Source organism: Rhamphochromis sp. 'chilingali' (assembly GCF_963969265.1).
Source record: "Rhamphochromis sp. 'chilingali' genome assembly, chromosome: 9".
In the NCBI taxonomy this organism is placed as follows: Eukaryota; Metazoa; Chordata; class Actinopteri; order Cichliformes; family Cichlidae; genus Rhamphochromis; species Rhamphochromis sp. 'chilingali'.
In genome coordinates, this window is record NC_137936.1 from 1,845,020 (window position 1) to 1,870,595 (window position 25,576).

A 25,576-nucleotide genomic window follows, 5' to 3' on the forward strand; every position below is an offset into this window, starting at 1 on the left:
CAATATCGTTTATTATTTAGTAAATATTGATATCTATGACTAGCTAGTTTATTGTGATGGTGCTTTGTTTTCTCTATTATTATGTTGCTCTTTGTTGTTTGCTGTCTCCTCTGTTTGTTTTTTTTGCTTGTTTTTTTTTTCTCCATACAGGTGACCCAGGAGTTCTTTTTTTTTTTCTCTCTCTTCCCCCCCCTTCTCACCGTCTCTTCTCCCCTTTGGTTTTCTTTCTTTCTCTCCCCCTCTTTCTCTCATTCATTCCCCCTGTCCTATTTATTAAAAAAAAAAAAAAAAAAAAAAAAAAAAAAAAAAGACAAAGGATGAACTGAAGCTCTGCCATCACGTAATGTCGCATACTGCTGTTTCTGATGTCATTTAGAAAAAAAAGGAAAAAAAAAAAAAAAAAAAAAAAAAAGGAAGTCTGTTAAGTATCCTCCTATTTCCTTAAGCTTAGGCTTAAAGATGTCATGTGTCTGTGAAGGTTCTCAGTCTTTGCAAGCTCCTTTGACTTAAAGATGTCATGTTTTTTTTAAAACTTGAAAAAATTAAATACACGTTGAGAGGTTGCACAGCCAAATTTTTTCACAAGTGGCAACCCTTTATCTCTTATTTTGCTAGTATAGAGGTATTGCCTGTTTAAATGATAATGTTAACATAAATAAAAGGCAAAATGTGAACTTAGACTAGACTGATTGACTAAACTGGGAAAACTAAAACACAAAACACAGGGAAACGAGAGAACTAGACCCTGACACAGGAGACAAAAAGACAATACAGACAACATGACAAAGGACTCGACACTGTTGTAAAACAGGAAGCACAGAGATACATGGGCTTGACATAACATCAGGGACATAGAAAACGTAGATGGAGCATGGACATAACTAAGAAACTAATACACACAACATGACAGCTAGGGAGAAAACACATAACAGATGACACAAGGGGAACCAAGAGGAGACAGGACACAGGACAAAGACACCACTGAGACACACAAAGGGGAAGGGAGACTTAGACACAGGGGACCTGAGTTGCACACTGAAGACACGACACCAAAACCAACAGACATGGAAGGAAATTAGACAAGAACTAAATAGAGGAACTGAACTCAGTATCAACAGAACTAACTGAAGACTAAACAAATTAGAACATAATAATACAAAAAAACATGAAATTCAACATGCTGGGTGAAAAAGACCCAGAACCATGTACTGTTGAAAAAATGATCAGTAGACCTGTCCATATTTGTGATTGGTCAGATGCTGCCATGTGAATCTACAGCTACAATACCTGTAAAGCATTTATTTGTGCATTTGACTTTATAGTCCTGTCATTTATTTATGTTGCTCTTCCTCCCTCTCGAGTGTATCTGAAAGACAAGCTGAGCCAATGTATTCAGTCATTAAATGATCTCTCTCTCTCTCTCTCTCTCTCTCTCTCTGTCTTTAATCATTATCTGCCTCGTTCATTCTCCCTTTACATTACATATTTTTATATCTTCCCTATCCTTTTTCTTTCTCATGCCCATTCTTCTACGTTCACTTCCTTCTTCACTCTCCTTTTTATAATCTGTTCCTGTAACTTGTCTTAATTTCCCATTTCCTCTTTACTTCTTTCTCCACTCTTTTCTTTATTTTCCTCATACCTTTCTTCATCTCTATTCTTATGTTTATTTCTATAATTTCTCCATTTCCTTCCATTTTGCTTTTAATTTTTCTTAAATGTAATTTTCCTTTTCATTTTCTCATTGTTTTAATCTCCGTTCTTTCTTCTTTCCTATCACTCCTCTTCTTTGTACTAACATATTCTTCATTATTCATCATCCTTTCATAAATATTGTTGTTTTTTCCATCTGATTGCATTGCTTTGTTTATTCCTACCTACCCTTCCTCATTTCCCTCTTGCATACCTTTCTTTTTCCGGCTACTATATTTTGCACTTTAACGCCTTCCCTCTTGCTCTTTCTGCACATATCCACAACTTCACTTGTGACTTTCATTGACCCTGCTTCCACCCTCCTCCCAGTCTGCAGTAGTGCTCCCATAAACATGAAGGTGCAGCATGTCAATGGCAGTGCTTTGGTGGTGCGTTGGGCTCATCCGGAGGTCACCTACCACTCACCCATCCAGCATTTCCTGGTATCTTACAGCTGGACGGCCCATGATGACAGCTACGAAGAGACCCACCTAACGGATGCCAAACACAAACTGGTGAGTCTTTGAGGGACTGCAGGGTTGGAGCCACATTATAGGTGGATGCTAAGTTTTAACTAGAAAAATTTGCATTTCCTGCAAAAATGCTGTGTAAAGTGTGCGTGTTAGTCCTCATAGGGAAATAGTTCCTCTGCATTCACCCAGTGAAGCAATGGGCAGCCACCAGTGCAGCGCCCGGGGAGCAGTGTGTAGGGACGGTACCTAGCTCAGGGGTACCTCAGGCTAGCCGTTCAGTGGAGTCGAACCCCCGACCTTCTGATCATGGGGCCACCACTCTACCTACGGAGCTATCCCTGCCCCATGGATGCTATAACGCTGAAGCTGTTTGCTGAAAATAGCTGAAAAAGATGAAAAGTTTCAGGGGTGAAAAAAATGAAAATTCTTTTGAAAAGGGGTGAAGAAGCTGAAATTTGTGTTGAAAAGAGTTTAAAAAGTTTAACTGTGAACTGAAATATTGTTGCCATAAGCAGGATTTGAACCCGGGCCTCCCGCTCCGAGAACGGATGCTCATCTCACTGAGCTAAAACACAGCTTGACCCGGCAACTAAAATCAATGACCACACTGACAATGTGTTCCATTTATCTCAATGGGCAAAAAAATTGCATATAAAATTCAATATCTCAAAAAGTATAGAAGTTATGAGTACCAAAAGTCATAGCACACATTAGCAAAAAGAGCAGAATTTTTTAAAGTTTGAACATAGTAATTTTAATAAAACATAGTATTTCTTCCAAATCACAGTATTTCTGGTAAATCACAGTGTTTGTGCCAAATCACAGTATTTGTACCAAATCATAGCATTTGTGATAAATCATAGTATTTGTGCTAAAACATAGTATTTATACTAAATAATATTTTTCCTGCCAAATCGTAGCATTTGAGACATTATTTGTGATTTATGATTTACATGGAATACTTTGACTTAGCAGAAATACTATAATCTAGCAAAAATACTACAACATAGCAGAAATTCAGTCATTGAGCAGAATTACTAAGATTTAGCAGAAATACCATGACTTGGCAGAAATACTAAACTTTGGCACAAATACTTTAATTGAGTAAAAGTATTATAAGATAGTATTTCTGCTAAATCATTTTATTCCTGCTATGTATTAGCAGAAATACTGTAATTTTTCTCAAATACTATGAAATAGCAGTAATACTATGATTTGGCAGAAATACTACATTTTAGCACAAATACTATAACAAAGCAGAAATACTATGACTTAGTAGTAATAGTATAACATAGCAGATATACTATGATTTTGCAGACGTACAATGTTTTTGCACAAATACTACAATTTGGGAAAAATACTGTGTTTTAGGACAAATACTGTGATTTGGCACAAATACTATGATTTTGCAGACATTCTATGTTTCTGCACAAATACCACAATATGGCACAAATACTAAGATTTGGGGCGACCGTGGCTCAGGGGGTTGGGAATCGCATCTGTAACCGTAAGGTCGCCGGTTCGATCCCTGGGCTCTCTGTCCTGGTCGTTGTGTCCTTGGGCAAGAACTTTACCCTACTTGCCTACTGGTGTTGGCCAGAGGGGCCGATGGCACGATATGGCAGCCTCGCTTCTGTCAGTCTGCCCCAGGGCAGCTGTGGCTACAACTGTAACTGCCTCCACCAGTGTGTGAATGCGAGAGTGTATGAATAGTGGAATTGTAAAGCGCTTTTGGTGCCTAGAAAAGCGCCATATAAATCCAATCCTTTATTATTATTATTTGGCACATATACTATATTCAGCACATATACTATAACATAACAGAAATATTAATTGGGCACAAATACTATGATTTGGCACAAATACAATGATATGGCAGAAATACTGCATTTTACCACAACTCCTATGATTTAGAAGAAATATATGACTTTGTACAAATACAATGCTTTGGTTTGAATACTATGATTTGGTATAAATACTATGATTTAGCAGAAGTAGTATGATTTAGCAGTAATACTTTAACATAGTAGAAATATTGATAGACACACACATACACAGAGAGTAAAGGGAACAGGAGCTGTGGAGAGTCTGGGCTTGGTATATGTAGGTCAGTCGAATTAGCTGCACCTGCTGTAGTCAGCCCTTACACACACAGACACAGAGAGAGGTGTGAGTTTTCTTCAGTGTATTTCTCACATTCAGGATTCTCCTTGAACAAATGGCCATAATTTCCTAACCGTAGAGGCTAGAACGGTCATTCTAACACCGTTTTGTTCAGAAGAGATGGGGGAATCTTCAGGTCTTCATAATTCATAATTAAAGTATAAATTATTAAAGATATGTGACTTGTAACACACTGTAACTCAGTCGAGGCGAAGCAAAAACTGCCTTGACTTGCCCTCAAACAACGTTTTGTAACTGTAAATCTATATGGAGCATCAATATCATTCTTTCATCATAAGAAACAGCAGGCTTTGGTGAACAGTCATGGACATTTTCAGGGCTCTGTCAAAATCCATCAAAAAGACATGAAGAGAGAAAAAAGTGCCTAATTTCCAGAGTTCGAAATCTGAAGAAATCTGAGCGACGGACGAATTTCCTACCCTCAAACAAACATAATTCATGGCCAAACGGTAATAGGTGAGGAAAAAATTCTTGAATTGTGAGCGTCAGGAGTGTCTGAAGATATATTGTTTTAACTTGAGGCTATGACGATTTGAAAATGCCTCTCATTAGAGAATTCCAGCGGTGATGTTGAACAAATTCTCTATTGACTGTCTATGGAGAGTTGTCGGACTTTGTGTTGATCTGAGGAGATTTGCTAAAAATCTGTAAATCCCACAACAATGATAGTGACATTTTCTGAAAGCCAGCAAAAATACCTACGTTTTGATGTATAATTTGTGGGGGTTGAGTGGAAATTGAGCGAGTAGCAAGAAGTTGTTCGGACATGAAGAGAAAATTCAGAAAGTTCAACTGTCCACTCTGAGTTAGTTGCATAGCAACCGTAACAACGCATATATTTTCTGAAAAATCACAATTTTGCAACTGAAAACTTAAAGAGGGATGAGATTAAAATGGTAGAAGATATGAAAAAGCTGAATCATACATGAATAGCCCAATAAGTTGAGAACAATTTAAAGTTTGAATGGTTGTTCTACGTGAAAGTATGAGGAAGTAGTTAAGTTTTAGCAGAATCGTGGAAGTTTTCCATTCATTTCAATGGGACAAAAAAAAAGGAAAAAAGTGTAATATTTTAAAAAGATATAATAGTTATAAGTACCAAAAGTCATAGCACCCATTAGCAGAAAGAGCAGAACAGTTTAGAGTTTGAACGGTGAAAATCGGCTGAAAACTGAGGAAGTAGTTAAGTGCCAAAAAAGCAACTAGATTATAGTGGAATAAAGAATAAAGAGAAACAGGATTTCAATAGTGTGGATGCCTGTGAGCAGCCACACAAAAATGAATATTAAAAAGTAGTGCAAGCATGTTTCATATTGCAGTTGATTCAGCAGCTACTGAATATAAGCTTTAAGATATGAGATACAAGATGAATGAAGTGGAAAAAAAAGATTGATGGCACAAAAATACATTTTTATATAAAATGGAGGGAAAGAGGGGAATAACAGTGAGCTTACAAAGTGTTTAACAACTTAATGATTTTGCTCTAGGTTTATTTAAGGTTTACTGGCTCACTGACATTAACAGCCAGTGGGTTTCAGTTACACAGCTACATGTTGTTTTTTTGTAGAACAGCACTGAGATGCATGAAAGACTGAATGTGGCTTCTTTTTTGAGGATTTGAGGAAGAATATATAGCACACATCTTTAACTACTTTAAAAAAAATTTAATTGGGTACACAAGTTTGAATTGTATTATTTATAGGTTTAATGGAGGGGAGCCTATTTGCAGTGTTGGGGAGTAACGGAATACATGTATCGCCGTTACGTATTTAAAATACAAAATATGAGTAACTGTATTCCGTTACAGTTACCGTTTAAACAGGTGGTATTTAGAATACAGTTACTTTGTTGAAATAAATGGATTACACTGCGGTACTTTCCTGTTTCATATTGTGGCGGGTCAGGACTGTTTGGGTTTGTTTGACAGCTACGTTCTGTTGTTCCAGGCGGCAGCGTTACGGTTGCCATGGTTACAGGGCGACGCTCTCTCTCTCTCTCTCTGCGACTGTGTGTTTCCTGGGTGAGAGAGCGCCTTTTCGTTGTTGTTGTTGTTGTGCTAAGCTAACAGGCAGAATGCTACAAGCATAGCTCTAAAGAATGCAGCATCATGGGCAGTGTAGTCCGTGTTGCAGGGAGAATGGACTGCCATACACGTTATGGGTCTGTGAGCGCGAGGAGGGAGAAAAAGGGGAGTGGAAAGGTACGAGTTGTCATCGAGGAAAAACGGGAGCTGGAAGCATGTAAATATAATAATAACCACTGCAGCCAAGAAGAGAGCCTGACGAGCCCAGCTGTAAGTAAGCTATTAAGACTCAACTGTACACCGTGTTCGTGTTTTCCTCCGAAAACAATAAGTTTCGTTGGAGCAGCCTTTCAACGCCTCTCTCTGTCTCTCGCCAGAAAAGTTGACCCACACAACAAGGTAAAGCTATTTTTCGGCTACGAGCCGACAGGGACCCCGCCGTATTAGTCAGAGGTCCCTTTACTACAGTTCGGAGTCGCAGACCTTCAGTAATAGTAATAAATCACACAGCAATAGTACATTCACGTTGTTGTAAAAAGCATGATAATATATTAAGCAATCCAAAGTATTCAGAATACGTTACTGTCATTGAGTAACGTAACGAATACGTTACAGAATACATTTTGGGGCATGTATTCTGTATTCTGTAATGGAATACATTTTAAAAGTAACCTTCCCAACACTGCCTATTTGATATAAAATCATTCACACCAGTCTAATAACACAACAGATTCTGTATATGTACTGTGCCATAGACTAGCATCAGCTTAATAATTCGTAGTCACACAATTGTCTTTGTATTTTTTTTTTCTTCTTTTTTTTGGCCTGTCCCGTTTGGCTCTTTTGCATCAGAATTGTTGTCTAAAGGCAAAGAAAGATGCCCAACGGATTTACTTTACCAAATTGACCATCCCAGCCTTGCCGTAATGGTCCATTTGATTCACCTTTTATTGTTTATTTTATTTTCACTTGCTGAATACGGGACAGATTTGACTGGGGGAAAGAAGGGGAGAAAGAAAGAGGGAAAGAGAAACAGCTGAGAAGAGGGACGGGGGAGAAGGGCAAAAGACAAAAACCAACAGAGTGGGCAGAAAAAAATAATGCATATATCAATCACCTGGATCACCTGTTGAGAAAGAAAAAAGAAAACAAGCAGAAGAGAACAAGAGTAATAGAATAAACAACATCACAATGATATATGGGAATATGACAGTAAATACTAAATGTTAAACATTATTGTGCAGCACATAAGATCAACAGAACACAGTGTGCTTTGAGGTAGGAGCCAAAAAGGGTGCAGTTTGTGGGTGTGATCACCCGTGTGTACACCTGTGAGCATGGACGCGCTTGTGTTTGTAAAAGGTTCCTTCATGTAATGATCTGGTAGAGGGTGTGGGGGGGCCACAGCCCCGTCCTCCAGGGCATGAAGCAGGTATGGAGGAGATCAAAACTCCAGACATCCAGAGGCCCCCAGAACACAAGAGACCAAGGAAGACCAACAGAGGGGCAGCCGCGCCACTGTCCCAGAAAGAGCTGAGGAGAGTCCCAGATGAGGGCTCACTCAGCAGCCGCGGAGCAGAAGCCAAGGGGGGGTTGCAGTGACGCGCCCGTGAGCTCCGCCGGCAGCCAGCTGTGCCTGAGTGACCAAGCCCCAGGCCGAGAGGCCGGGGGCACCCCACCTCCGAAGTGGCCCGAGCGAGCCCCAGGCTCCAGGCCCCGACAAGCAGCCACCAAGGAGTGAGCCGGTGTGTACAATTGTCTTTGTAGAATGAAGGCTCCTCCTCCATTTCACGCCTGCTTAATTAACCTGATTTTGTGCAAAAATGCATTTTTACTCTGCTAATAATTGCACAGTGTGTTTAATACACGATTCCCTCTGTTTTAGGTCAGTGACAATCTTGCTAACCTGTGCTGCAGACCCTTGTTGCCTCATGTAGACAACCAGGACAAAAGCAAATCTTGCATATCCTGAAAACCTTTTTCTTTTGTTTTCTGTATCTACAGTCTAGGGGTGGGGGAAAAAATCGATACTGTGTAGTATCGTGATATTTTGTTTGCTAATTTTGTTTGCTAATAATGTATCGATACAGGGACAGCAGAAATCGATATTTTGTTACAAAAAAAGTTTTTGTAGAGTGGAACATGCTCTGACTTCAGAGCATGTTGATCAGCTCCTTTTTCTGAGCAAGAATCCTGACATTCCTTCACTGTCCAAATGTGTTTAACTTTTTTTTTGGCAGCAATAAACATGACAGTTTACTTATTTTAATTTAAGACATGTTTTATTTTAATTAAGTTTAAAACGTTTTTATTTAATGTAAAATTATATTTTGTTTTAATGTACTTTCAAATTCTTCAGTTGCTGAAGGGGCTGCATAGTTTTCATAAATTGCATAGTTCAGAATAGCTATAATTGTACCAGATGGTTGCATTCAGTTAAGTTGGACTAGACTGTAATACAAACCGTTCAGTTTGTCAACAATAAAACTGACTGAAATGAGAGAAAGACTGAGTGTGAGACTTTATCAATATTCATTTTATCTAATATCAAAGTTTACCTTTATGTACAGAATCTGAATATCGCAAAATATTTAAAAAAAATTGCAATAATATCGTATCGTGCGTTAAGTATTGTGATAATATCGTATCGTGGGATGTATGGTGATTCCCACCTCTACTACAGTCACAGTTCAATAACGCTCTATACTAAGTTACACACTATATAGAACAACTTTATAGGATTATATTTGTTCGCAGATGTAGGCAGCTATCAGCGAATACTTATCAGCTATTTTGAAACAAAAAAAGACTTTTTATCCATAACAGCAAATGAACTGAACAACAGAAAATACAAATGCTATTTATGGTCTCCTCACAACAATGATAAGAAAAATAAACTGGGCCAATTTTGCATGTTTGTTAATACAGAGACACACATGTTAATGTGATCTCTGGTCTCCCACTCAGAGACACAGGTCTCCCCAGTGTCCAGCATTCAGAGGCTACCTGAGGACTCACACAGACATGTAGAGCCAAATACTGTCAATAAGGCCTCTGCAATGTTCTGAAGACAGTTAAACCTGTCAGGTAGGGATGTCCAGCAGGTGAACATGCAGCTCCATGAACACACACAGCTGTGGATTCCAGCTGCTTCGTAGTTCTGCAAACTTTGACCCCACAGAGTCGCGCTTTTCAGTTCAATCAGCTGCATTTCGATGTCCTCTGTGTCCAGCCAGTTAATGCGAAACAAATCCAGCTGACAAACCTTTCTGGTTTGATCAGAAAAGAAAACATTGGTCCAAACACCTGAAAGTCCCAAAAACACATTGTGAATTCTGTCTCGAGTCTACGGATGTATCCGTGGTGCTGATGCTGCGCTGAGCCGACAGCTCCTGAAGCATTTGAAGTGTCAGAATGTGGAAATTTCAACATCGCTTGAAACAACTGCCAGCTAGCAACGTCCCTCTCAACTTGTGATTTTAGCCAATTACAAGTTGAATCTGGTAGTTGGGTTTGTTAGCTGAGATACCATCATTAGGAAGCGGCACAATTAATGTGTCTATGTGAGCTAATCTGCGATGTGCACTGATGGCCCAGCCATTTATTTTTTAATGCACCTTCTCAGATTAATTCACTGCATGTCATGACCAGGGCTGGACTGGGACAAAAACACAGCCCGGGCATTTTGACTAGAGACCGGCTGCTGTTGTTTAGCGCGACATCCGCTGGTTTCCTCTTTCTGGCGCAAAGTGGGCGATAAACAAACAAAAGAGAAAAGGAGATCAGCTGATCATTGATCAGTTTTATGATTGAAGTAGCAACAGGAGAGGGAGGGGAGAGAATGAGAGGAGAAGAGGCAGCTGTACAGCAAAGACACAGAATAACTCCAGCTTTGTGTCTTTTTCATTCCAGCTGAAGTCCGGGACAAACTGTTCCTTTTCAGCTCAATATGAAACGCGTAATATTTTCTCTAAATAAGAGGCGATTTTTACGGGATGGTTGGCAACTCTACTAACTAACCTTATGAATAAAATAAACTATCAGTAACATCATAGCACTCTGTATAAAACCCCCGTCATGCTAGCTAGTACGCAGTACGAATTATTGTAACTGACTGTAAAAAGTCAGCACAATGAAAATAAACTCCACCTAAACTTGGTTTATATCTGACCCAGATACACTGCAGGTCATAACTTCTTACCTGAAGTTCAGTTCACCTGACACTCAGACCGCCTCAGGTCTCTGCTCCTCCTGCCTCCCCTTTCTCTCATCCACCTGCTGACATCTGTGGAAGCTCCGCCATAGCCACCACCAAACAGTTGAGTTATTTTTACACATTGGCCAGCATCTGGCCAATCCACCACCTCATTGTCCATGCTGTTACACAACAACAACAACAAAAAAAATCATCGGCCCTTTTGTGTGTTTTTTAATCAATAAAACTGTTTTTTAATATCTTACTGCATTTCGCATAATTCCATACTAAAGTTTAAATAAACAACAACACTAAAGCTATTCTGTTATACCTGTATGTAAAAAATACACTGCACCCAAAATATTTCATAGTTCAGCAACACTGATCAATCTAATAAACTTAAACCTACTCCATCCTCCCTATTCTGGTGTTGTAAAGAGTATTTAGCAGAAATATTAAACAACCTAACTAATAGGGTTCCAACTCCCAGCAAAAAAATATAGGGAACCCCCCCACCCTCCACCTCATGATGCTTAATCGACCTAATCAACTTTAATTTGATGCAGTGTGAAAAAAAATGCACAGAAATAAATTATTTTTCAAGAATAATTAAATAGATTCAACATCTTTCTTCAACAGAACTGCAGACTGCACAGATGGTTCCCAAAGGAAGAAGTAGTATAGCTTACTAGGGTATATTAGACTTAACAGTTACTATATACAGTAATGGACTTCTATACATTTTACAAAAGATTAAAACTTTGGGTGTCAGATTCAGATAATTATTTATTAAAAGCTCGACATTTTATATGAGAATAAGAAAGAAAAGTATTTCTTTGTGCCCCCTTTTCCCTGATCATGCCCTATCAGCCCCCCTGCCTAAACTTTGCTAGATCCGCCCCTGCACAGTTACGTCAGCTGCGTAGATAAAGATCCTGGTGTAGAAAGTAATATTAAATAAGTTCTAACAACAGCTTATCAAGCTTAAACGTGCTGCTGTTGTTCAGCCGCTGGTTTCCTCTTTCTGGAGCAAAGTGGGCCAAAAACAAACAAGAGAGACGGACTCGCGACAGAAAAGCCGATCAGCTGATCATTGATCAGTTTCATGATTGAAGTAGCAACGGGAGAGAGCTAAACCTCTCCGCTAAACAGCCACCACAAAGCAACAAAGAAAAACACAGTTCAACAGTCCAATCCCCCGGTCCAGTGGCAGCAAACACAGTTCTGGCGGCCGACCTGCAGGATGGCAAAACAAGCGGGACCTGCTGTGGGTTAGGCAGTGGCGGCAAAACAGTTCAGGTGGCCTACCTCTAACCCCTTGATGGAAACGCAGCAGCTCTGGTGGGCGGCCACGGGTCCGACAGCAGCGGCGGAACAGTTCTGGTGGCCTGCCACGGGTCCGGTGGCAGCGCTGCTCCTCCGGTGGCCTGCCCCAGGTCCCGTGATAGCAACAGAATACTTCAGGCGGCCTGCCACGGGTCCGGTGGCGGCGGCGTCGCAACAGCTCCGGCGGCCGGCCACGGGCCTGGTGACGGCGGTGTTGCAACTCCGGCAGGCGGCCATGGGTCCGGTGACGGCAGTGTGACAGCTCCAGCGGCCTGCCACGGGCCCGGTGGCGGCAGTGTCGCGACAGCTCCGGCGGACGGCCACGGGTCCGGCGGCGGCCGTGTGACTGGTGGCGGCCGTGTGACAGCTCCGGCGGACGGCCACGGGTCTGGTTGCGGCGGCGTTGCAACAGCTCCGGCGGGCGGTGGAGTAGAATGGCCCATAATCCCCGACGTGCTGGACGTGGACGGCATGGAGGGCGTGGACGTGGATCCTGCACACTGACCCCCTGCTCAGGCTGAGCGGGTCCCTCCGGCACGCCGATCTCCGGATGTGGCTGAGCGGGTCCCTCCGGCACGCCGAGCCGCTCTCTCGATGGTGGGCGCTCCTCCCACACACCGAGCTCCCGCTCCGGCTCGCTGAGCTCCTGCTCGGGCAGCGCGAGCTCCTCCTGCGGCTCCCGCTTGCCGAGCTCCACCGGCTGCGGCGCGGGCTCCTCCCGCTCGCTGAGCTCCCGCTGGGGCTCGCTGAGCTCCGGCTCCGGCACGGACCCCTCCGGCTCGCCGCGCTCCTCCGGCTCGCCGGGCTCCTCAGCTGGCGGGGCTGGCTCCTCCCGCTCGCCGAGCTCCCGCTCGGGTAGGGCCGGTGCGGGTGGCGACGTAGCAGCCGGTGAAGAAGATGGCTGAGGGGTGACTGCAGGCGGATGAGATGACGGCAGCGCCACAACTGCAGATGGTGAAGCAGCGAGTGGTGTGGAGACCGCTAAATGAGGCGGCGCTAGCTGTACCGTTGGCCGGCTTGCAGCTGCGTCAGCGGTGTCACCATCCACTGTAAACAAAAAAGCAGATGGGGTGAGAAATGAAAAAGTGTCCTTATTACTCACCACAGCCGGCTCTTGAGATGTCTGGGAGGTCGGCTGCGGTGAGGAATGCCGACGGCGCGAACGTCGTTTCTGGGTAGACGTCAGGGCCGGCGTGTCGGGCTGAAGAACTTCAGACTGGCCGGGTGGGGGGGCAGCCTGGATCGGAGAGTGGAGGTGAAGGGTGTTGAGCAGGAAATCCGCCACAATCGGAAAAAGATTGTCCAACACCCAGGGAAAACAAGTCAGTGTTTCCTGCAACTGCTTCTCCACAGCGCACCGTAAAACCTCCGCGTGCGCTTCCAGCCACAGGTCACACAGACGATTTACTTTGTCTGTCACCTCCCTCCTGAACCTCTCCGAAAAGTCCACTGGGTCCATCTGGCAGGATCGTTCTGTCACAGTCTGGCTGGCAGACCGTGGGGAATGTTGGAGAAAGGACCCAAACGCTGGACTTAGTGCAATGAACAGTGCATTTATTTACAGTGGGGGTAAATGTACACCACGCAATAAGTCTCCAGAGTGCTCCCTCAACTCCCGTGACAGTCCATCAGCTTTGGGGCTGAGAAAGTCAGAGAATGTTTTCCCAGAGAAATCAGATGTGTGCTCTGGATTACCACAAACTTTGTTTAAGAAAACTCAATTTATGATGACCTTTGCACAGCAAAGTCAGATCATATACTTAAAAACGTAAATAAAAGAGCTACTGAAAATAAAAAGTAGAAAGTAGAGTCCAGAGTTGTTGTGCACTAATATTACCTAAGAAATATTATATCCCTCTCACACACGTATTCATACATATGAAAAACTAACCAAACTCACATACGTTAGTATGACATTTTTGACACAGTGTTGGACTTGACATGGCCATACATGTGTACATATACTGTATGTTACATACATATCTAAACAATAGTTCAAAATGCAGTAAACTGCTGGTTGTGAAGCACTTGTATTTATTTAACTCTCTTTCTGCACTTTGAAAGGGGGACTTGAAAAATGTGTCCTCACCTTTGGATAAATTTATTATAAAAATATTGCACATGCCTGCACATCTTTAGTAAATCGTTACAATCATTTTACAGACAGGCAAGAGAGTCCAGACTATCATTAGTATTACAGCAGATCCTTTTGTCACCATGTGAGGATGCTGGGAAGCTTCTCACTCACTAAGGTGAAGTACAAACTCACAACGTCAGATAGGAATATTGTTACGGTTTTGTTATGCTTTTATTATGAAATTCATGAACTACATGAACTACTACTACTACATGAGATGAATTGCACAATGGCAGATAGAGACAAAATACTGTTAATCTGACTATCTGCAGGTTTTACACGTTTACATACACACACAGTTACTGTCCTTCCATTTACAAAGGCAGAGGCGTCACGGTGTCATTATTTTATTGTAGTTTTTTTCCTGTGTAATAATATTCAACGTTGCTGTCAATACATTTTTCAAAAAATGCCTCTCTGTGCAAAATGGGTTTAAAAACATAAACAGCTGTGGGATCCTGTTTGTCCGTGATTTGAACCGTGGGAACAAATCGTGGCAGGATCAGCCTGATGTTATTTGTATACAGCTGTAACTTTTACTGTATAAAGTATAATATAGTATGTAATTAGGACCCTACACCACCGGGCAGAACATGTTCCCTCTAATCCTGAAGGAAAAAGAAGGAACACACATGTAAAGGAAGCACTCAAAACCTGCGGCTATCCTAAATGGGCGTTCTTAAAGTCAGCAAAGAGGCACAGAAAAGAAGATCAGACACCAGCGAGGGAGGATAAGAAGGACAGACGCAACAACATTGTCATCCCCTATGTAGCCGGTGTATCAGAGAAACTCAGGAGAGTTTTCTCCAAGCATGACATCCCGGTGCATTTCAGACCCAGCAACACGCTCAGACAGAAACTGGTTCACCCGAAAGACAAAACTCCAAAACACAAACTTAACAATGTGGTGTATGCTGTACAGTGCAGCGAGGAATGCCCAGACCTCTACATTGGAGAGACCAAACAGCCACTTCACAAGCGCATGGCACAACACAGAAGAGCCACCTCCACAGGACAAGACTCAGCAGTCCATCTGCATCTAAAGGTCAAAGGTCACTCTTTCGAGGATGCCAATATTCACATTTTGGACAGAGAGGACTGATGGTTACTCACATCCTGGGCCATCTGACCTCAGGAATTCGCATGATAAGGTGGGGCCAGGTTTCACAATGAACTCACCCGAAACTCTGGCTGATTGGGACCCACACCCAGTTTCACACCTTGGCTCAGGCGATTAGAGGATCATCAGGGGGTCCTTTTGTCCCTCTGTGGGGGGTCACTCCCACTAGGTTTATATCTGGGACTCTCCACCATTTGACCTTAGAACTGAAGAAGCTTCTCGGATGAGAGGTGAAACGTCTTCAAGCAACTTAAAGAAGTCCAGACGCTTTTCTTTGCAAGCTCCTTTGAATTGTTCATGTAGGTTACAAATAACAGGGTTCATACGCCTTTTTCAGGGTCAAATTCAAGCACTTTTTAAGCACTTTCAAGGTCCCTTTTCAAACTTTTCCAGCACCCCCCGCCAAAAAAAAGAATGCATGTTTCAATTCGCATCACCTTAGTAAGACCATGTGAAAATTACGACAAATCATTCTAGGTTAACTTAAACACCTTCGTTCCCCTTTTCTTAAGACATAGAAAAACGCATCACACAAAAATACTGCAAAAGGAAACGGTCACCCTATATACATCGTGTATAAACTCAAAATGCACATTTTACTTAAAAATTAAGATGTGAAAATGTGAACAAATCAACTTGTTAGAGATATTCTTCTCCTGCTGAACCCCCCCCCCCCCCCCCCCAAAAAAAAAGAAATAAATAAGTCTTCTCATCAGATATTGATGCTTCTTTCCTGTGTGACAAAAAATAGGAGACAAATGTTTGTTTGTTTTTTAAGTTAATTCCCAATAAAACTAACTGTAAATGTTTAACTACATTGCCTTCTGTATTATTGGTGAAGTCCTAAACGATCACCTTTGAAGTGTTTGTGCTAATAACATCATGCACAGTCAGACAGGCATCGAGAACAGCACTGACTTTGAACAGATCACATAGTTCAATTCAACATATAAGACTTTAAGGATGCACAAGCATCTACTTCAAATCTATTTAATTTATCATCTGTGATATTATTATGTACAATTCCAATGTATTTTGTTCATCTCCCTTAAATAAACAGACAGCCTTAAAGTATGAAATATTCATATACAAATACACATATAAATGTGTGTACTGTCTCAGTGGCTGATTATGCCCCACAGGCCTCAGTGTGAGCTTGAAGACATTTATAATGTTTAAGTAGTTTAATGTGTCGGTGCTGACAATAAACACATTTGGAATGAAAGCCGGGGAGCTTTGGTCACACAGAAACAAGTGGCTATTCTTTGTGACCATATGGATCACTCATATTACCATTATTTCACCCAAAGGCACCAAGTTAATAAGCCAAAAAAAGCTGCAGCAATAAGATAAGATAACCTTTATTAGTCCTACACGTGGGAAATTTGTTTTGTCACAGCAGGAAGTGGACAGTGCAAAACTTATGAAGCAAAAATTAGAATACAATAAGAATAAATACAGTACACAACTGTACAGAATAGAATAAAATAAAATACTATATACAGTAGGATAAAATAGAATAAAATATACAATAAGATAAAAATAGAATACAAATGCTATATACAACTGAGTAAAAATACAACGATGCCAGAAAAGATTATTGCACATGTGTGGATGTGTGTGTTTGATCAATTAAAGTCTTTATTGTGGAGTCTGACAGCAGTGGGGAGGAAAGACCTGCGAAATCTCTCCGTCCCACACCGTGGGTGCCGCAGTCTCCCACTGAAGGAGCTGCTCAGTGCTGTCAGAGTCTCCTGCATGGGGTGGGAGATGTTGTCCAACAGGGATGACAGCTTAGCCGCCGTTCTCCTGTCACTCACCACCTCCACTGGGTCCAGAGGGCAGAACAGAGCTGGCCCTGTGGATCAGCCTGTTCAGTCTTTTCCTGTCCCCGGCAGAGATGCTGCCGCCCCAGCAGCCCACACCGTAAAAGATGGCTGAGGCCACCACAGAGTCATAGAAGGTCTTCAGGAGTGGGCCCTTCACGCCAAAAGACCTGAGTCTCTGCAGCAGGTACAGCCTGCTCTGCCCTGTCCAGTAGAGGGCGTCTGAATTATGAGTCATTCCAGTTTATTGTTCAGATGAACACCAAGGCACCTGTAGCTGTCCACAGCCTCAATGTCCATACCTTGGATGTTCAGTGGTTGCAGTGGAGGATGTTTGTGCCTGTGGAAGTCTACCACCAGCTCTTTGGTTTTACTGGCGTTGATCTGGAGGTAGTTCAGCTGGCACCAGTCCACAAAGTCTTGGGTCAGTTCTCTGTACTCCTTGTCGTCCCCTATCAGTGATGAGGCCGACTATTGCAGAGTCATCAGAGAACTTCTGCAGGAAGCACTGGGTGGAGTTGTGGGAGAAGTCTGCAGTGTAGATGGTGAAGAGGAACGGAGCCAGAACCGTTCTCTATGGGGCCCCCGTACTGCAGACAACCCTGTCTGACACACAGCCCTGACGTCTCACATACTGTGGTCGGTAGGTGAGGTAGTCCAAAATCCAGGTAGTGAGGTGATGGTCCACTCCAGAGTTCTCCAGCTTTTCCTTCAGAACCGAGGGAAGAATAGTGTTGAAGGCACTGGAGAAATCAAAGAACATGATTCTCACAGTGCTCCCAGCGGTCTCCAGGTGAGCGAGGGAACGATGTAGGAGGTGAATGACGGCATCATCCGCTCCAATGCCAGGCTGGTAGGCAAACTGAAGTGGGTCCAGTGATGAGCTTGTTAGGCGCCGAAGCTGAGCCAGGACCAACCGCTCCAGGGTCTTCATCAGGTGGGATGTCAGAGCCACCGGCCTGTAGCTGTTGAGGTCCTTGGGGCGTGAAGTCTTTGGCACTGGTACAACACAGGAGGTTTTCCAGAGCCGTGGGACTCTTTCCAGCCTCAGGCTCAGGTTGATGAGGTGCTCCATCACCCCACATAGTTGGTCCGCGCAGGACCTGACGACCCTCGAGCTGATGCCATCTGGACCCGCTGCCTTCTTGCAATTAATCCTCCTCAGTTCCCTCCTAACCTGGGTGGTTGAGAGAGACAGGCTGGAGCCTTGTGTTGAATGTGTATTGGATGCTGTTGTTGGGGGTGGGAAGGAGTGAGCAGGGTGAAATTTGTTTTGTCACAGCAGGAAGTGGACAGTGCAAAAGTTATGAGGCAAAAATTAGAATACAATAAGAATAAATACAGTACACAACTGTACAGAATAGAATAAAATAAAATACTATATACAGTAGAATAAAATAAAATAAATATACAATAAGATAAAAATAGAATACAAATACAAATACTATATACAACTGAGTAAAAATACAACGATGACAGAAAGGATTATTGCACTTAGTATTATTGCACATGTATGGATGTGTGTGCTTGATCAGTTAAAGTCTTTATTATGGAGTCTGACAGCAGTGGGGAGGAAAGACCTGCGAAATCTCTCCGTCCCACACCGTGGGTGCCGCAGTCTCCCACTGAAGGAGCTGCTCAGTGCTGTCACAGTCTGCTGCATGGGGTGGGAGATGTTGTCCATCAGGGATGACAGCTTAGCCGCCGTCTGGCTGGGGCCAAGTGTCGTCCCACCACCTAGCCTCCGTCAGACTCTCAGCCAGGCTCCCCATAGCACTACTTTTATTGTGGTTACATGAATATGCATAGGGTCATTAACATATAACATCTTACATAGGTATACATATGAACAAAGAATACTGTGTGTGTGTGTGTGTGTGTGTGTGATCTCCTAGGAGGTGTGTGATCTATGCCAGAACACTCTGTAGAGGGAGTGAACGCCCTCCCCCTTCATGCTACTCAGAGCCGTTACAGACCTCCTAGGATGAGACATTCTTTCAATCTACAAATGATTATACACTTCTAAGCATATGTGGGTAAATGTTTCTAAGCATAAATGACAATCAACAATACAAATCTAACATCTATTTATCGATATTGAAATGGATGAATGAAGAACTGATTACTGGGAACACCTTTAGGGATTTGCAGTGTGAAATGTCTGAATGCTCAAACTAAATTTTATCCATTTATTTTACAGTTTCAGAAGATGAATGGATGTGCTGTGACGCATCATCAGTGTTGTATCCTGGGTTCAGTGGGTGTTTCAGGTCTCACACCATCCCAGATGACCTAGCCAGGGTTGATCAGGCCTCTATTTGTATTCCAGCAGCACTGCACCAGCGACCACCTCTCGTAGTCTATAGCCACCTGGAAGGTCCCTCTGCTGCAGTTTAGATGGCTATTCTTCTAAATGGCTCACTCATGCCAAGCAGTGGCATCTGTTTCAGTCCTTTAGAAGACCCTGGTATTTGGCCAGCTTCCTCTCAAATGCCTCCTCTACGCAGTCTTCTGAGGGAACCGTCTATTCAATCAAGAGTAGCTGTTTTGGGGCTTCTGACAGAATCGTTGCGTAGGAGTGTCAGACTCCAGCTTGTCGGTCTGCTGATTAAAACAGTGTCTCGTCCACACTGTTCTCATTTATCAGTGCAGTTAGCCAAACAATGAAGAACCACTTGCTGCTTAAGAAACAGAGTGAAAATGGACAGTGCAGCCTCAGTTTCTTAATATAAAAGTCGTTGTTGCGCAAAAGTGACCCACCCGCCCAGCCTGAATTTTAATTTAAGTTTCCTTATAAATAAACATAAACTAATGTGAGTGTTTTGACTTCAACCAACTAACCCAGTGGCATAACATTCTGTAGATGGCGCTAAACTTTAAGAACTTATTCCTCAAATCTACCTTCACAAACATTGTTAGATCAGTTTTTGAGAGCTGGGTTCCATGGTGTGGCCTTTATACACGTAGTGTTTTATGTCTACTTTAAGGTAACCTACCTCTTAGTGATGGGATTTCCGGCTCTTTTTAGAGAACCGGCTCTTTCGGCTCCCAAATGGATTTTCAGGTTGTTTTGTTGCTTTAATTAATTACTTATCAACAACAATATAAAATTATGCACAAAAGGAATTAGTAATGTAAAAAAACGTGGTTTTCTTTATGTATGTTTATATCTAAATATATGTGGGGGTCCCTAGAGACGAAACGCGTACAAACTCCAAAACACATTTCTAGCATTAACTGAACTTCCAAAACAGAGCTACCTAGATCACTTAAATTACACAATCAAATTCATATGTCTATTGTTTTTGTATTAATACACAAACACTCATATATAGATATTCAAATAATAAAAAAACCCCACTTCATTTACCTTTTACTACCACACACCCAATCCGATTGTTGGTACTTCCTGGCTTGTGTAGCCACTACGTAACAAAAGCTCAACATGGCCCCTAGCATCCTGGAGCACTTCCATTGTGTTTTGGAGTTTGTACGTGCTTTGTCTCTAGGGGCCACTGTAAGAATACTTTTATTTAATGACTCCACATAAAATGTAATTAATAAATTATAAAATACAGAAACCAACTGTGAATTAAAGTTATATAAAAATGTAACAGTGCAAATGCAAATCCTCACTGACAGTTTAACCAAAAGGCATTTCCAGTGGAAACTGGCCGACACATCCTCAGCATAACCATGTATAACATCCACAGAATTTAAAAAGAGGTTATACACACACAATACGGTAATATTATGTTGAAGCACAGTACGTATCACTGCGCGAGGCTCCGCCTACGATAGCCGTAACGCTCCGACAATCCATCAAGCGGTGCGGCTTCGTAGCTTAGCAAAGTCGTACTGAAACCTTTGACAGATTTTCGAGCGCCGTGCACATAAAATCGTTTCGAGGTCAGTAAACACAACCAGAGTTCATACATAAGGCACACGGGATTATAAGGGGCTCTGTCGACTTTCAGAAAAATCAAAGGATTGATTTTAAGTGTGCCGTATTTTCCAAACAACACGGTAATAACGACGGCCCGCTAGCATGCGCTACCAAAAATAGTGCTTCGTTGTGTAACTGACAGACGAAAGCTAAACCAGTTCCACACCAGTGAAGCTGCAGCATTTTTACAAACCAGTTCTGGTTCATCCGTTTCAGTTAACCATCCACTTTCGCTCTTCTCATTCTGCGTCGCCGCCATGTGCGTATGTAAACAAAGGCACTGCGCATGCGTGTTTTACCCATATTCTATCGTGATGTTTCAATTTCTTATCGTTGCCCAACATTACTGTATTACCGTGAACGGTATGATATAGCCCAGGCCTACTGCAAACCACAACACAATAAAATGTAAATTAAAATATGGAAAAAAAGGGGAAAAAAAGAACGCCGAGATCTTTAATTAAGGGAAAGGTTGGCATTTAGAAATATTAATGTCACACTCCCATTGCACTGATGGGTGGACAGTTCTTAGATGCCTGTGCATATATATATATATATATATATATATATATATATATATATATATATATATATATACACTGAACAAAAATATAAACGCAACACTTTTGTTTTTGCTCCCATTCCCCATGGGATGGACGTAGAGACCTAAAATTCATTCCAGATACACAATATAACCATCCCTCCCAAACAGTGGTCACAAATCAGTCCAAATGTGTGGTAGTGGGCACATCTGCTATATTGAGATAATCCATCCCACCTCACAGGTGTGCCACATCAGGATGCTGATCTGACATCATGAGTAGTGCACAGGTGTACCTCAGACTGCCCACAACAAAAGGCCACCCTGGAATGTGCAGTTTTGTCTCACAGCAAAATGCCACAGATGCCACAAGCAATGAGGGAGCGTGCAATTGGCATGCTGACAGCAGGAATGTCAACCAGATCTGTCGCCCGTGCATTGAATGTTCATTTCTCAACCATAAGCCGTCTCCACAGGCGTTTCAGAGAATATGGCAGCACATCCAACCGGCCTCACAACCGCAGACCTCGTGTAACCACACCAGCCCAGGACCTCCACATCCAGCAGGTTCACCTCCAAGATCGTCTGAGACCAGCCACCCAGACAGCTGCTGGAACAATTGGTTTGCACAACCAAACAATTTCTGCACAAACTGTCAGAAACCGTCTCAGGGACGCTCAACTGCATGCCCGTCGTCCTCATTGGGGTCTTGACCTGACTCCAGCTCGTCGCCGTAACAGACTTGTGTGGGCAAATGCTCACATTCGATGGCGTCTGGCACGTTGGAGAGGTGTGCGCTTCACGGATGAATCATGGTTCACATTGTTCAGGGCAGATGGCAGCTGAGAATGTCCCAGTTCTTGCATGGCCAGCATACTCACCGGACATGTCACCCATTGAGCATGTTCGGGATGTGCTTGACCGGCGTATACGACAGCGTGTACCAGTTCCCACGAATATCCAACAACCTCGCACAGCCATTGAAGTGGAGTGGACCAACATTCCACAGGCCACAATTGACAATCTGATAGACTCCATGCGACGATGTGTTGCACTGCATGAGGCAAATGGTGGTCACACCAGATACTGACCGGTTCTGGGTCGCCAGACCCCCAATAGCGCAAAAAACTGCACATTCCAGGGTGGCCTTTTGTTGTGGGCAGTCTGAGGTACACCTGTGCACTACTCATGATGTCAGATCAGCATCCTGATGTGGCACACCTGTGAGGTGGGATGGATTATCTCAATATGGCGGATGTGCCCACTACCACACATTTGGACTGATTTGTGACCACTGTTTGGGAGGGATGGTTATATTGTGTATCTGGAATGAATTTTAGGTCTCTACGTCCATCCCATGGGGAATGGGAGCAAAAACAAAAGTGTTGCGTTTATATTTTTGTTCAGTGTATATATGAATACCAGAGGCGCAAAACACCAGCTACTGGTAGACAGAACAGTCAGCCGAGACTGCAAGACCAGACTGGCCAACCAGTGCACTGCCTGGATTGATTACAAGAAGGCCTATGACTCAATGCCCCACAGCTGGATACTGGAATGCCTAGAATTGTACAAGATCAATGGGACCCTAAGAGCCTTCATCAGGAACTCAATGGGGATGTGGCGTACAACACTAGAGGCCAACTCCAAGCCCATAGCACAGGTCACCATCAAGTGTGAGATCTACCAAGGAGATGCTCTGTCCCCACTGCTGGCCACAGGCAGGAAAGATTTCCTGTGTCGTTCAGTGGTGCTTTCCGGTAATCTCAGTCTTTCACTGAACGTGCTCCTGTGACTGACCAGCATGTCATGGAGTGGGTGGGAAGTGTTTTCACAGTATGAAAAAAAAACATAATGTTGGATGCACAGACCCAAAATCTGATTTAAGAACATGAGGATTTAAAATTGCCAGTTTATCAAATACCACTGTGGAGTCCTTACCTTTAAATATAATCTGTCTTCTTCCTTTCCTGTCCTTTTTTATTTTATCTCCTTGTGAAAAAGAGCCGTATCTGTAACTAGCAGACACACTGTGACAAAATGTAGACACAAACAGTTTGTGTTTGATGATTTTTTTTAGATACTGAAGTGCATCAACTGCAACTTACAACTGTACAGATATTTGTTTAAAAACGTAGGCAGTAAAAGTAAAAAGTTGTCAGAAAAATAACTACTTAAAGCACAGATACCTGAAAATTCTACTAAAGTAAAGTAACAAAGTATTTGTACTTGATTACTTCCCACCTCTGTGGTGGACATAGTGAAAGCAGCAGTAGTAGTCTGGAAATCAAATATAAAAGTAGAACAACTTAAAAAACTTTGTCTTCTTGATGTTTTTGATGGTTTAATTACGCCTTAAAAATAAACTATTGTGCTTGATAGCCAACAGTTAACTGATCATATTATTATTATTATTATTTCACAAAATATACTTATATTTTTCTGACTGCTATTTTACCTTTTACTTATGATCCTCTTAGTTCTATGTTGTCTCTTTACGTCAGTGTTTGTACTCCAGTCTTGTGTTTCATGATCCTGCTTTCCCTACTTCCTGTCCTGCTGATAACAACAGCACAGCCTTCACCCAAATACAGTGACGTTACTGCTTTGTTGCACCGGGGATTTTAAAGTATTTTAGCTGTCTAGCATTTTTTCATGTGTACAGATGGCACAGCCCAAATGACATGATGAAATTATGTTTCTAATTACATTGTGAACTTTATTGGCTGTAACTGTAAGTTTTAACAAAAGCATTTTCTGCTATCAAAAATATCATTGCTGGGACATCTAAGAACTGGTTTTGACACATAAAAAACAACCTTGATTGTATCATTTAAAATATATCTAATTTATAATATAATATAATTTTCTAATTTTATTCATTTATTTATTAATTTAGGCATGCCACAGCTGTCCTCACACATGCAGCTGTTGTCACTTATAAAAAAAAACTGGTCAGCGAGAGTACTGAAGTTCTTATTAATTTGTGTCCACAAAAGTTTTTGAATCAAATTACACTCATTCCATCCCAAAACCCACGTGTACCGAGAAAGCGAGCGAGAGAGAAGATTTAATCTATTAAGAAAAAAACAAGCCACATCCTACATCAGTTCAATTACAAATGGTCTTTTCAAAGTGAGATAGGAGAGAAGGCTGTGGAATAGGTAGGAGGTTTCATTTCCTTATATTTGGGCTGCCAGTCAGCCAGCAGAATACTAATGTTAAGCTGGAGGGGATATAGCACTGCCAGCAGAAAGCATGACCTTGGGTGAGTCGCTCTGTGGGAAAACCAGAAAAGAGCAAAGAAGGGATCAGAGTGCCCCCTGGCTGTGGAAGCATCATCGACTTTTAAAAGGACAATCTGCTATGGCAAGAGATGCAGGGGAAAGGTGGTCATAGTCTTGTCATAGTTAAAGGGGAATCCCCTTTTGAACCCAAGGACAGCCCCATGTTGCTGTTCTACATCAACCCTGTGTGAATACTAACAAGCCACGGATGCTGTTGAAGAGGGAAAAGACAGCAAAAGAACAGTGTTTCAGAGTTCGTTGTAGTTTCATGTAAATCAGGACCTAATCAGATAGTTTGAGGATTTAGAAATATATAAACGGTAGCTATATTATTCACGTGTCCGTAAATTCATTTTCAGAATATTAGCTTTAGATTAGATTATACTCATACTGAAGCTCATACTGAAGCTTTCTAATGGGATGATACAAGGTAGCATTTAGACCTGTTTAGGCTACAACAACTGATCCTGTTGTTTCAAAATGAATTCTTTGGAGGCAACAAAACCTAACAATTTGTGTATATATAAGGAAACGATGATTGATGAACACAGTATAACACACTGCACATAGCAGGATGTATGTCAAGTACTGACTTGCACCTCTGAAACCAGAACAATGAGCTACAAGATAATGTAACAATGTAAAGCGGAGGGGGGTTCTTCATGCTCAGTTCTTAAGTTGAATAACCCGTTCCAATAGAACAGGGGTGGCCAACCCGCGGCTCTCGAGCCGCATGCGGCTCTTTGCCTGGTTTCATGCGGCTCTTACGTTCATATCAAAGTTTATGTTTGTGTTTTGATTTTTTTTATGTTGTTGTTTTAAAATG

At 42.3% G+C, this 25,576-nt stretch overlaps 1 protein-coding gene across 1 annotated transcript in view; it reads left to right on the top strand.

Moving 5' to 3' along the window:
* The window catches only part of LOC308402210 (receptor-type tyrosine-protein phosphatase gamma-like), a gene marked incomplete at its 3' end in the record, with an annotated part of 372,466 nt that overhangs the window by 315,318 nt on the left and 31,572 nt on the right, over window positions 1–25,576 (top strand). Inside the window, exon 9 of the mRNA XM_080890900.1 lies at window positions 2,023–2,207. Coding sequence (XP_080747026.1) covers window positions 2,023–2,207 — 185 coding nt within the window. The remainder of the gene's footprint in view (window positions 1–2,022; window positions 2,208–25,576) is intronic.